The 13,182-nt window shown below is 46.8% G+C and overlaps 1 protein-coding gene across 1 annotated transcript in view; it reads left to right on the top strand.

Annotated features, from left to right (window-relative positions):
* The window catches only part of LOC114028523 (rho guanine nucleotide exchange factor 10-like protein), a 101,278-nt gene extending 88,096 nt beyond the window's left edge, over window positions 1-13,182 (top strand). The window contains exons 18-19 of the mRNA XM_027842792.1: window positions 9,192-9,314; window positions 11,964-13,182. Coding sequence (XP_027698593.1) covers window positions 9,192-9,314; window positions 11,964-12,475 — 635 coding nt within the window. The 3' untranslated portion in view covers window positions 12,476-13,182. The remainder of the gene's footprint in view (window positions 1-9,191; window positions 9,315-11,963) is intronic.

The following is a 13,182-nucleotide window of genomic DNA, read 5'->3' as shown; positions in this document are numbered from 1 at the left end:
ATTCTGTGTTCTAAAGCCCCTGTCAGTTCTGACATCCTGTGTTCTAAGGGCCCTCCCAGCCCTGACATTCTGTCTTCTAAAGGCCCTCCCAGATCTGTTATTCTGTGTTCTAAGGCCCCTCCCAGTTCTGTCATTCTGTGTTCTAAGGTTCTTCCCAGCTCTGACGTTCTGTATTCTAAGCCTCCTTCTAGCTCTGATATTCTGTGTTCTAAGACCCCTCCTAGTTCTGTCATTCTGTGTTCTAAGGGCTCTCCCAGCTCTAACATCCTATGTTCTAAGGTCCGTCCCAGTTCTGACTTTCTTTGTCCCACTCTACTCCACCCCAGTCTTTGTTCTAAGGTCCTTCTCAGTCTCAGATCTGACATTCGAAGGTCCTTTTCAGTCCTTCCAGTCTATGTTCTAACATCCCTTCCAAATCTGATACACTAATTCTCAGGTTCCTTCCATCTCCCACTGGTCTATGTTCTAAGGTCCTTCTTGGCTGTAACATTCTCTGTTCTATTAGCTGGCTTCATACTTGTTGTTCTTCTTAGTTATGGTACAGACCAAGCACATAAGTTGATGCCCACTGTAGAAGGTGTTGTTAAGGGAAGCTTTAGACTGCCTGGGATATGACGACCAAGCCCTGAGGATGTCTATGGCTATCTAACCTAGACCTGTTCATGTCTTTTCTTTCCCCTCTATCATGTCCATCTGTGTAAAATCAGGTCATAAGAATCCAGGGTGGCCTTGAAAGGGAAAAGTGAGGGAGAACTCATAGCAGGGCAGTGAAGGGAGGAGGGACCTCATTGGTGATTGATGAATCTTGGGTCTTGCCACTCCCAGAGTAGGGGGATCATTCCTTACCCTTAACCAGCTCTGGCTCTCCTGGGCAGCCCTTAGAAACAGAACCACAGTCTGATGGCTTGGTTGGGCTGATGCCCAATGATGAATGATGGAGGAGAGAATTTTTTTAAAATTAAAATTCTATTTATTTATTTGAGAAGGGAAATTATTGATCAATTTCCTAGAAACCCCCAAGTCATTGACTAGTTTCCATCAGGGCACAGATGGTGACAGGATGACCTCTGAGGAAGAAGGAAAAAAGGGTCAGTTGTAATGGCACACTGCTTTTGGAGTCAGAGGGGCTGGGCTTGAATCCCAACCTGTGTGTGACCTGGGGTGAATCACTGAACCCCTCCCAGCTATTCCCTTATTTTTAAAATGAGAAGATTTGGCCTCTGAGATCTTTTCCAGCTCTAAACTCTATAATTGTGTGATTCTATTCATAGGGGCAATGAGGTTGGATGCTATAATCAACATGCCCTCCCAGAGGTATCGCAGAGTTTGGCTCCCTCTGCTTTTCTAGGAAAGCTTCCCAGGCCTGGGTAGGCTCTACCAGGTTGCTCAGGGCTGACATCTGGCTTGAGGGCTCTGGTTCTGTCTTTCCTGGTCCAACGGCAGAGTTGCCCACCTTGATGAGCTCCCCTTCCCCAAAACGAGTATTTGTCCACCTTGAGCCCTAATGCTTCCTAAAGTTTCCCCCAGATGGACAGGACCCAGGTTTGAGATGCTCTCAGCCAAGAAGTCAGTGTGTTGTAGAGGGCACCAGCTGCTGGGTCGTGTTTCTGCTATCTTGTCCACAGCCAGACTCGGTCCCTAAGTGCTTTTGGAGGGCCCTGGGACCTACAAAGTTAGAGCCTGGAGGCCAGAAGCATGAGGATGATGGGGACTGAGCTAATTGCTACAAGATCCAGCCAGATGGTCTGGTCTGGCTGGTGGTATTCAGTCTGACACACCTGGATGCTAAGCCTGTAAAGGGTTGTCACTTTCTCTCTTGGGGCAGACCCATTAGTTGCAGCCTAGGGGAGGAGAGCCTCAGTCTTCAAACCAAGAGGAACCTATATCATTAAGAAAATGGGGAGGGCTACTTCACCTAGAGAAGGGAAGACTCTGGGGGAACATGATAGCTGTCCTTATCTATCGAAAGAGCTCTAGTGGTGAAGAAGACGTATCTGTGTTACCTAAAGGAAGTCACTCACAGGAGGGTGACAGAATCCTAGATTTTAGAGCTGGAAAAGGAATCTTTGGGGCCATCTCAACTCTCTCATTGGATAGATAGGTACTGAGGTCCAGGGGCGTATAGCCACTTGCCAAGGAAGTAGCAAAACAGATTCATACCCAGGTCCACTGATTCCTAGTCTAGGACACTTTATACTGTACTATGGTTTTAACTCCATAGACAGAACTTTCTAATAATCTGAGTTGTCCAGAGGTGAATTGGGCTATTTTATAAGGTAGGGTGAGTGTCCTGATCCTGGAAGGTTTCCAACAAAGTCTGAGTGAAGACTTGCTAAGGATGTGAAAGAGGAGATTCCTGCTTTAGGCAGGAGCTGTACTTTATAGAGGACCCAAGGCCCTCTCTAGCTCTGAGGTGTTGGAATTGATTGATTCTGTGTTCTAAAGAAGAGTGTTTTTTGAGGCCCCAGATAGGAAGGAGGCTGACCAGATTCAATCTCCTTTGGGATTTGTTTCTGTTTCTTATCTGCCTTACTCATATTATTGATCAGTACTTCAAAGCCTTTTGGGTGGGCCCCTTCGTCCACAGGTAAAGATGAAGGATAATATCTGGAGGCTACCACATGAGTGGTTCCAGAGCAGAACAAGGGTTATTGAAGACTAGCATGTGAGCCATTGGAGATCACTATTCTAGACCAACATGTGAGCCATTCTAGGTCAGCACACAAACCACTGGAGATCACTATTCTAGCTCATCATGTGAGCCACTGGAGATCATCATTCGAGACAAGAGTGAATCATTTTAGACCAGAGCTATCAAACTCATGGCCTGCACGACTCCTGAATACAGCCCAGACCAGATCAGAATGTAACCAGGAAGTGTTTAACAAAAATAAATGAAAATATAGGACAATGTAGCTAATGTTAATTTGTGGTTTTCTAAGTCAATATTTGGGGGAACTAAATGGCACAGTAGCTGGAGGGCCATATCTGGAGTCAGGAAGATTCATCTTCCTGAGTTCAAATATGACCTCAGATATGAGCTATGTGACCCTGAGCAAGTCACTTTACTCTGTTTGCCTCAGTTTCCTCATTTATAAAATGAGCTGGAGAAGGAAATGGCAAACCACTCCAGTGTCTCTTCCAAGAAAACCCCAAATGAAATCACGAGGAGTTAGATACAACTGAACAATAAAGTCAATATGTGGCTTGGGGGGATCTGTTTCTATTTGAGTTTGACACCACAGTTCTAGATCAATGTGGGAGCTGTTCTAGGCCAGCATACAAACACTTCTAGACCACTGTGTGGATTGTTCTAGAGCAATGTACAGACTGTTTTCTTACCAATTTTCCCCTTCCAGCCAGAAAGATTAAGCAGGATTCTTAAATTCTTTATTAGACATATTTTTAAAGGCTTTTAAGTATTTTTTTTCTTTCCCTCACACCACCAAATGAAGTAATTGCATAATTAGTAATAAATTTGTTTCTCCTGTAAATGTGGCCTTTTTTTTGGCCCATGTTAAAAATTCATCACACTTTTTTCTCCCATCCCCCTCTTTCCAGTCGAATGCCTGACTGGTATTAATGCATTTCTGAACCTTAGCTCCCTCCTTCTCTTAACTAGACAGGTCATTAATAAAATGTTCTCTAAGAGCCAGAGCTTTTTAAAGTTGTATATCTACAGATAGATGGCTTTGTGAGTCGAACACTGCAGCATGAAGTCTCTGTGATAAAATATTTATCCACCATTAGAATCCCCCACCCCCTTCCTGTTTGTGAATGTCTCTCTCTGTCTTCCTTGGAGAGATGGGGGAGATCAGAGAGGGGCCCCAGGATGGGATCTGCAGACAAGTCATCCTCCTGGTCCAACTTCTCTGCATTCTCTTCTTACCTGCTCGTCCCGCCTCCCACTACTAGACTCGTCACTTGGGACCTTCCAAGACTGGGGGATCTTAATCTCCCTTGTGTCCTGGTCTCCTAGGGCAGTCTCGTGATGCCCAGGAACCCTTCATGGTTTTAAATAATCGAGGGAAATGCTGAATTTCAGTTAGAGGTCAGTGAAAGTAAAGCTGTTGCTTGTTTTTCCCCCCATCCAAGTTCACGGACCCCTTGAAATATCTCCATAGGTCCTGGGGCAGAGAGTGGGGTGGAGTGAGGGAGTTGACTTGAGGTCAATAATGCTTGTTCTAGGAGGTTTTATGAGGGCACAATATAACTAGAAAATCACCTCTGAGCAGCAGATGTCCCAGGACCAGGTGGGATAGGGAGGGATGTCTGAGATGTATGCTCATGTAAACACTGATGTTTGTTTATGTTTTTGGCTCAGAAATCATAGAGCTGAGAGGATCCTTAGAACACAGAATATCAGAGCTGGGAGGGCCCTTAGAACACAGGATGTCAGAGCTGGGAGGGCCCTTAGAACACAGGATGTCAGAGCTGGGAGGGCCCTTGGACCACAGGATGTCAGAGCTGGGAGGGCCCTTAGAACACAGGATGTCAGAGCTGGGAGGGCCCTTGGACCACAGGATGTCAGAGCTGGGAGGGGTCTTAGAACACAGGATGTCAGAGCTGGGAGGGCCCTTAGAACTCTGCCAAGGGGAATAGTAGAGCTAGGAGGGACCTTAGTTACCATCTAGGCTGACCACCTAATGTTACAGAGGAGGAAACTGAGGCTCAGAGAGGAGAAATCCCGTGCCCAAGGTCACATAGTGAGTTTGTGAGAGACCTGGGATTTAAACCCAGGTAGTCCAACTCCCCTTTTGGTCCTCTTCCCACTACACCAGGCTAATCCTAACACACTCTGATAGGCTCTATGGCTCCTACTAAGACCTAATGCTGAGCATCACCTGTTGGATGGGAATCTCCTGGTCACAGCCTCCTCACCTGCTGCTCTAAGAGCTTCCTGGCTCCTCAGCCTTCCATTGCAGACTTGACATAGCTCCATTTTCCTCGTCAGTCACTGCCTTGATTCTGATATTGCTCTATTCTCACATTTGTTTCAATAATACCCGTGACCCTCTGAATTAATAGCACATTTTCTTTCCAAAGGGACAAAGAACTTTATTATGTTATCATGTTATGGTCTGTTAGGGCATATAACATAATCACCAGCATTTCCATAGTGGACGCGCTTTGCATCCATCATCTTATTCCATCCTTATAGCAATCTAGTAAGGTAGGCAGGAGAGCTTGGATTATTTTCCCCATTTGACAGATGAGGAAAGTGAGGCTTAGAAGAGTGACTAACCCAAGGTCCCATGACTACTAAGGGGCAGAGCCAGGCTATGAAATCTCAGCCTGGGCCCTTTCTTCTGTGCTCTTCAAATTCAATAGACCCTTATTAATTATTTTCGTTGCCCTGGGGATATTACTTCCTATTGTATTGTATTACCCAATGGCCAGATCAGTAGTTGGGGTATAAGGCAGCAGATAGCAGCCGTGCCTTAGAGGTAAAAATAGACCCCTCCTTTTGCTCCCCTTCCTTCTATCCCTGCTGTGAGATTTCCACATTCGTATTCTACAATTAGAACCAAGGCATCTGGGTGGTGCAGTGGATGGAGCTCCTGCCCTGAAGTCAGGAGTTCCCGAGTTCATATCTGGTCTTAGGCACTTACTAGCTGTGGGACCTTGGGCAAGTCACTTAACCTGTTTGCTCAGTTTCCTCATCTGTAAAATGAACTGGAAAAGGCAATGGCAAACCCCTCCAGTATCTCTGCCAAGAAAACCTCAAATGGGGTCACAGAAAGTTGGACAGAACTGAAAGGACTCAACAACAAAATTCTACTAGTATGATTTGGGTGGATTGATTTAAATACCTTTGGTTTAGTTTTGTAGTGACAGGGGAGAGCAGGACAGGGGTGGTGGAGAAGGCTATTCAAGGGCTAAGTACTAGCTTTAGAGTCAAGGGTCCTTCCTTATGTAAGTATGTGAAGTAGGAATGTGGTAGATAGAGCACTGAGCCTGGACTCAGGAAGACCTGAGTTCAGATCCAGCCTCAGACACTTAACTAGCTGTGTGACCCTGGGCAAGCCACTTCATTTCTGTATGCCTCAGTTTCCTCATTTGTAAAATTGGGATAATAATATCCTCTACCTCCTGGTGTTGTTGTGAGGATCAAATAAGATTATAATTGTAAAGTGCTCAACACAGTGCCTGGCACAGACTAAGTGCTATGTAAATGTTAGCTGCTGTCATCATCATTATCCTCATCATCATCATCATCATCATCATCATCATCATCATCAGTAATAATAATGATACAATAATAGTAATGATAATAATAATAATCCTCTCCAAATGACTCCAAAGCCAGCGCCCTATCCGATACACCACACAGCCCTCTCCATGGTCCTGGTTATGTTTGTCCATCGTGTGTCCTTCCCAAGTCCCACATGCTATGATTGTACCCTCCTCCCCGCCCTCCCTCTCCCACTTTCCAGGTTCTTTTCCAGCCTGGAGGGGTCCCAGGGCCCACCTCTGGAGCATACAGCCCCGACTCACCACACCCTGCCTCTCCCCTTCTTTCCCACGACCACTGCTCTTCCTAAAAGGAAGAGACAGCACGGCCCAATCATGCAGCAAGACCTAATCCGGCCTGACATCAGAAACATGTTAATTCATGGCAGCGAATTATCCCATTTCATTGTCTGTGCCTGGAAACAACAGGGTGCGCTGTTTGAGCAAAGCAGAGGCATTCATGCATCCAGAATGTAAAACGGAGCCTGGAAATCGTGCCTCGCAAGGGTTTGTTGGTACACCCTCAGCTCTTGTGATTCTCCTTGCCTTGCTCCAGCCCCCGTCTCTGCCATTCTTTTCTGCTCCTTCTGGACCCGGGCAGCCCCCAGGGTCTCCCGCCTGGTCCCTGTGCACCTGGGCCAGCCCGGTCTACCCTGATCCCTGATTCAGAGCTAGAAGGAACGTCTGAGGGCATCTGGCCCAACCCATGCCGTAGTGACCAGCACCTGTCCAACATCCCTGACAAATGGGCTTCAATCAGTCCCTCAGCAAATAGCTATTGAATGTTCACTGTGTTCCATGCATTGTACCGGGCGATGGGAACACAGGCCTCCAGGGAAGGGAGGGGCAGGGGGAACTCTAACCCCTTCCAGCTGCTGGTTCCTTGTCTACGGATGGCAGTGAAGGCTTAGCCACTTCTTGTTTCCTTGGTTGGGTGATGCAGAACAAGTCACTTAATCTCTCTCAGCCTCTGTAAGATTTTGTTGTTCAGTCGTTTTTCAGTCGTGTCCAACTCTCTGTGACCGCATTTGGGGTTTTCTTGGCAAAGATACTGGAGTAGTTTGCATTTCCTCCTCCAGCTCATTTGACAGATGAGGAAACTGAGGCAAACAGGGTGAAGAGACTTGCTCAGGGTCACACAGCTAGTGAGTGCCTGAGGTAGGATTTGAACTCAGGAAGATGAGTCTTCCTGACTCCAGGCCTGGCACCGTGCCACCTAGGTGCCCTATGTATAAAATACGGATGATAGTAAGAAGCACCCACTTCATAGGGTTATTGTGAAGATCAAAGGAGATAAGGCATGCGCAGTGCTCGGTAAACCTTAAAGTGCTGTGTAAATGCTGTTACTTTTATTGTTGGACAGCCTTGAGGGAGGCCTGTCTGCTCTCTTTGGGGGTTCTGTTCCTCTCCAGGCCCCCACCCAGGGAGATGATTGAGCCAGCTCTAACCAGGGAGCCAATTGTTAAATGTTCAGGGTGAGCATTTTATGCCCTGGAAATTGGCAAATGCTACAAATCAAGGCTTGGTTTAATGATCCAAATGATAAATTATTTATTATTGATTGTCTAGACTTAAAATGATAGAGAAATTGCTAATGATGCAATTAAAATAAACTTAAAGGTGGGAAAAAGTTGTTTTTTTCTCATTTACCAGCATACACCTACATGTATTGTCCTGTATACTATGTTGCCTAGTACTTACTCTCCTCTCTAACCCAGAGGTCAAAAGAAAAAGTAGCGTTCTCTAGCAGAAAGGCCCAGCTTGTGAATCAGGGCCTGCATCCAAGGCCCGATTCCCAATACTCACTAGCCTTGTGACCTTGGCCAAGTCATACCCTTGTCTTAAGCCTCTGTAAAATGGGGATAATGATAAGTCATAGCATTTAGAGCTGGAAGGGACCTTAGAGATCAGTCTTGTCCAGAGTTTCTAAACCTGGAGTCCATGAACTTTTTTTAAAAAATATTTTGATATTGATATTGAGCTGACTGGTTCCCTTGGTAATCCTTGACATAAAAAGGGTAAATACCCAGTAAAGGGTATTTTATGCATTTAAAACACAAGGAGGTCCAAGACACAAAAAAGGTTAAAGAGCCCTGATCTAGTTCAACCCTATCATTTTACAGGTAAGGAAACTGAGGCCCAGAGAGTTGAAAGCCCTTGTCCAGGGTCACGTAGAGTATATTCAACAGAGCTGGGATGAAGCCCATGTCCTCTGATGCCAAATCCAGCAATCTATTGTCCCGTGCTTCCTCAAGGAAGCCCATATCTCCCATATCTGAGCCTCAGTTTCCTCATCTGTAAAGTGGGGCCAATTAAATTAAAAGGAAATTAAATGAAAACCTCCACTACCTCCCTCCCAGGGGTAATGTGAGGATTCTGTGATATAATGGATATAAATGGCTATAGCAATAACAATAGTAGTTAATATCTTGTAGTACTTTATTTATTTTTTAAAAATTAATTGCTTTTAGTTTTCAACCTGCACTTTTATAAGATTGGGAGTTCTAAATTTCCCCCCCCTCCTTATAGTATTTTTTAAAATTTGCAAAGGATTTTGGGGATGTTGTCTCACTTCACCAGTAACGGCCCGTAAGAGCTAGCATGTGCGTGGTGATTTAAGAATTACAAAGTGCTTTACACAGGTTGCCTCATCTGGGTTTCACAACAACCTGGGAAGGAGGCAGGGTTATTATCGTCCCCTCATCCCTACATCAGTACATCGAGGGCCTCCGATTTTGTCAACGTGGGGGTGCCCTCTGCTCAGGAACATCTCAGTCCTTCCCTAAGTGATGCTCAGAGAGGAGGTCTGCCTGTGGTCACAGAGCTGACAGGGACACATGGGATTTGAACCCGGGTCTTCTTGACTGCAAGCTGAAGGCTTAGCTCGTGAGGTCTTGATCACTCTCTTATAACCACAAAGCCCTAACCGTTCTTGCCCCGCTCATCTGTCCTTCCAGGCCAGAAGCACGTCTGTGTGACCAGCCTGCTCATCTGCCAGGGCCAGCTCTGGGTGGGCACTGACCAGGGCATCATCGTGTTGCTGCCTGTTCCCCGACTGGAGGGTATCCCCAAGATCACAGGTGAGACCTGGGACTGAGAGAGCCTCTTCCACTCCTGCCCCAACTGCCTCCACCAAAGGGGGCTGTCCAAGAAGGGGGGAGGGGCTTAGCCTGATCTCCTGTTGTATGTGGGACATAGATCCGAGGTCAATGGAGCAGGAAAAAATAATCACTGTCATTTCCAATGTAGTCTGCAATGGCTTTTTGTCTCAACAAACCTGTTTGGCATTTAAAGCCCTTTACGGCCTGGCTCTAGCCTACCTTTCCAGCCTTACTCTATATTATTCTCCAAACTGGCCTCCCAGCTGTTCTTCACAGAAAACATTCCAACTCTCATCTCCAGGCCTTTGCACAGGCTGTCCCCAATGCCTAGAACGCCCTTCCTCCTCACCTCTGACTCTTAGGATCCTTCGATTCCTTCAAAGCTCAGATCAAGTTCCATCTCCTTCCTGAGGCCTTTCCTGGTCCCTCTCTCCCTTGGCTCCCAAACCCCTGCCAGCTGCTAGTACCTCCCAGCCAAACTGGGATCTCTCTCTCTCTGTCTGTCTCTCCCTCCCTCCCTCCCTCTCTCCCTCTCTCTCTCTCTTTGTTATATCCCCCTATAAAACAAAAGCTCATTCAGGGCATGGCCTGTTTGATCTCTGTCTTTCTATCTGTGGTGCCTAGCACAGTGCATGGCACATAGGTGCTTAATAAGTATTTCTTGATTGTTTGTTATCATCCCCATTTTATAAAAGGGAAAACTGAGGCTCAGAGAGATCATAGTATCTGGGGCAGGGGTGGGGAACCTGCGACCCCTCTAGGTCCTCAAGTGCAGCCCTTTGACTGAATCCAAAATTCTTTGTTCTGTGAATTTTGGATTCAGTCAAAGGGCTGCACTTGAGGACCTAGAGGATTTGTTCTTTTAAGTTTGATTCAGTCAAAGGGCTGCACTTGAGGACCTAGAGGGCCACATGCGGCCTCGAGGCCCACAGGTTCCCCACCCCTATATTCTAGGGCTTGACAGGATCAAGGTTATAGATTTAGAGCTGGAAGGAATATCAGAGGCCGGCTAGTTCCACCCCACTATATTTTACAGCTGAGGAAACTGAGACCCGGTGCAGTTAAGTGACTTTTCGAAGTCACATAGGTCACGAGCATCAGAAGTGGGATTTGAATTCAGATCTTCTGACTCTGCATCCAGTGTTCTTTCTGCTTTACTTTGCAGCCTTACAGAATCTTTGCTACTACCCTTCATTTTAGATGCCATGCAGAGAGTGAAAGGTCCAACAGCTAGCAGGTGCCCAAGTAGAATGTGACTCTGGGTCCCCTGCGTCCGGGCCTCCAGACCAGGTGGTCTTTGGGGTGCTCGAAGTCTGCTGTGTGCCCTTTCCTCAGCACTGACCACGCCATGTCCTTGACTGTCTCCTGTGCAGGCTGCTGACGTTGGCACCTTCGCTGAGGCAGGCCCTAAGCAGAGGCAGGCAGGGACTAGGTAGACCCCTGGCAGTGCTGTCTCTTGGACCCTCCCCTTACACTCCATGAGAATCTAGGTCCTCAGGGGCAGCTAGGTGGTGCAGTGGATAGAGCACCAGCCCTGAAGTTAGGAGGACTGAGTTCAAATTTGGCCTCAGACACTTGACACTTACTAGCTGTGTGACCCTGGGCAAGTCACTTAACCCCAATTGCCTAAAAAAACAGGAAAAAAAAAAGAGAATCTATGTCCCCGATTCTATTTATCAAAGAAACCTCAACAACCCTAGTGTCAGCGATGGAATTCTCCATTGTAGGGTAGGGGAAAGAGTGTTGGTACTGGAGGTCTGTCTCTAATCCCAGCTTGCTTCCTTTCCACCTGGGGATAACTTGGTCCTTTGAGCCTCAGTTTCCTTTTCTGTAAAGTAAGGGGATGGTGGAACTAATTGGTATCTAAGGCCAGCCTTGAATATCATGATTAAAAAAATTAAATTGTCTTTCTTTTTAATTATCTATGACTCATAGTTACACAAACCCCTCTGGGATTTCATGTCCTCATCGGTAAAAAAAAAGGAACTGTGTGCAGAGTAGATGGAGTTGGCCTTAAAGCCAGGAGGTCTGGATTCAAATCCTGTCTTTCCCACATACTGGCTGTGTGACCTTGGGCAAGTCGACTGACTTTTCAAGGTCTTGGGCAGCTCTCAAAGACTATGAAATTGCAGAGTAGATGCTGAGTGGCATTGCTGAGGGAGATTCCTTACCTAGGAGATCTCTTTACCAATAAAATTACAGGCCCAGTACAAACAAAAATTGGAGATAATGTTTTGGTACTACCAGCTTTGCAGGGCTGTGGGGAAGGCTTTAGAAACCCTAAAGAAATATGAGTTATTGGTTTTGTGAGGCATAAAATGAGGGATTACATGATGGATTACATCATCTCCAAGGTCCCTCCCAGTTCTGATATTCCCTGTTCTAAGGGCCCTCTCAACTCTGACATCCTCTGTTCTAAGGGCCCTCCCATCTCTGAAACCCTGTGTCCTAAGGGCCCTCCCAGCTTTGACATCCTCTGTTCTAAGGGCCCAGGATGGCTCTGACATTCCACACTCTCAGGCGGCTTCTAGCTGTCACATTCTGTGCTTTGATGTCCCAACTGTAAATCCTTGCACCAGCATTTGTCTGTAATAGTCACCCCTTGCCCACTTTCCTCTATCCCTACAGGAAAAGGCATGGTCTCCCTCAATGGTCATTGTGGGCCAGTGGACTTCCTAGCTGTGGCCACCAGCACCCTGGCTCCAGACATCCTGAGGAGTGACCAGGATGAGGCAGAGGAGGAGAAAGGTGAGGGTCCATCCCACGAGCCTCCGCCTGCACCTGATAGCCACCTGGCCCACGAGCTGGTCCATAAAAAGGGCATCCTCCTTCAGTACCGCCTGCGCTCCACAGCACACCTGCCAGGACCCCTCCTCTCAATGCACGACCCCCCAGACCCCGATGGGACAGCCCTGGCCCACAGCGAGGAAGATGGCTCTATCTACGAAATGGCTGATGACCCCGATGTCTGGGTCCGCAGCCGGCCCTGTGCCCGGGATGCTCACCGTAAGGAGATCTCCTCGGTCGCCATCATCTCCGGAGGACAGGGCTACCGCAATTTTGGTGGTGGTGGAAGGCCAGCCTTGGGCAGCGAGACAGACAGCACCCTGCTCATCTGGCAGGTTCCCTTGATGATCTAGCCCACCCTCCCTCCACCAACTTCACTCACTCCTGCTTGTCTCCCACAGTGCCTTGCACTGCTCTGGGATTGGCACCATGCCACCCTGGCCTGCCTGGGCATTGATTTCCCATGGTGCCCCTTCCTCTAATTTTCTGTCAGTCTAGGGTCAAACTGGGACGGAAAGGAAGTGACTTCTTCACGTGCCAGCCGCTTTGTAGGGTGAAATAGGGCTTGAGGAGCTCTCTTGACAGAAGGGGGAGAAAACTGTTTTTAAAACAAAGCAAAAAAACTTTCAAAGGGTGTTTTTTTTTTTTAGTTTGGGGTTCTAGGTATGGGAGGGAATCTTTGGAGAAAATGGTCTTTTAAAATAAATATATATACGTTTTATATATATATGTGTATATATATATGCGTGTATATATATACATATCTGAACATCATAACTGCCAATCAAAGTACTGTCCTCACGGGCTCAAGGGCAGGATTAGATTTTACAAAGCTCACCTCTCTAAAGATGTGTGCTTGTGCAAGAAGATGTGTGCGTGTACATGTACGTGTGCGTGTGTGTGTCTATGCGTGTGTGTATGTGTGTGTGAGAGAGAGATTGATGCGTGCCTCTGTATAAATAAATAAGTATATATAGTGTATATTATTTATGTATAAATAAAGTCTGTATATATTGGTGCATTGGGAGAGACAATAATAAAGGCATGGTTGATGTCTGTA

The sequence above is a fragment of the Vombatus ursinus genome, unplaced genomic scaffold, assembly GCF_900497805.2.
Source record: "Vombatus ursinus unplaced genomic scaffold, bare-nosed wombat genome assembly UNPS02014884.1, whole genome shotgun sequence".
Lineage (NCBI taxonomy): Eukaryota > Metazoa > Chordata > Mammalia > Diprotodontia > Vombatidae > Vombatus > Vombatus ursinus.
Note: the sequence above shows the minus strand (reverse complement) of the source record. Positions and strands in the feature narration are given on the sequence as shown.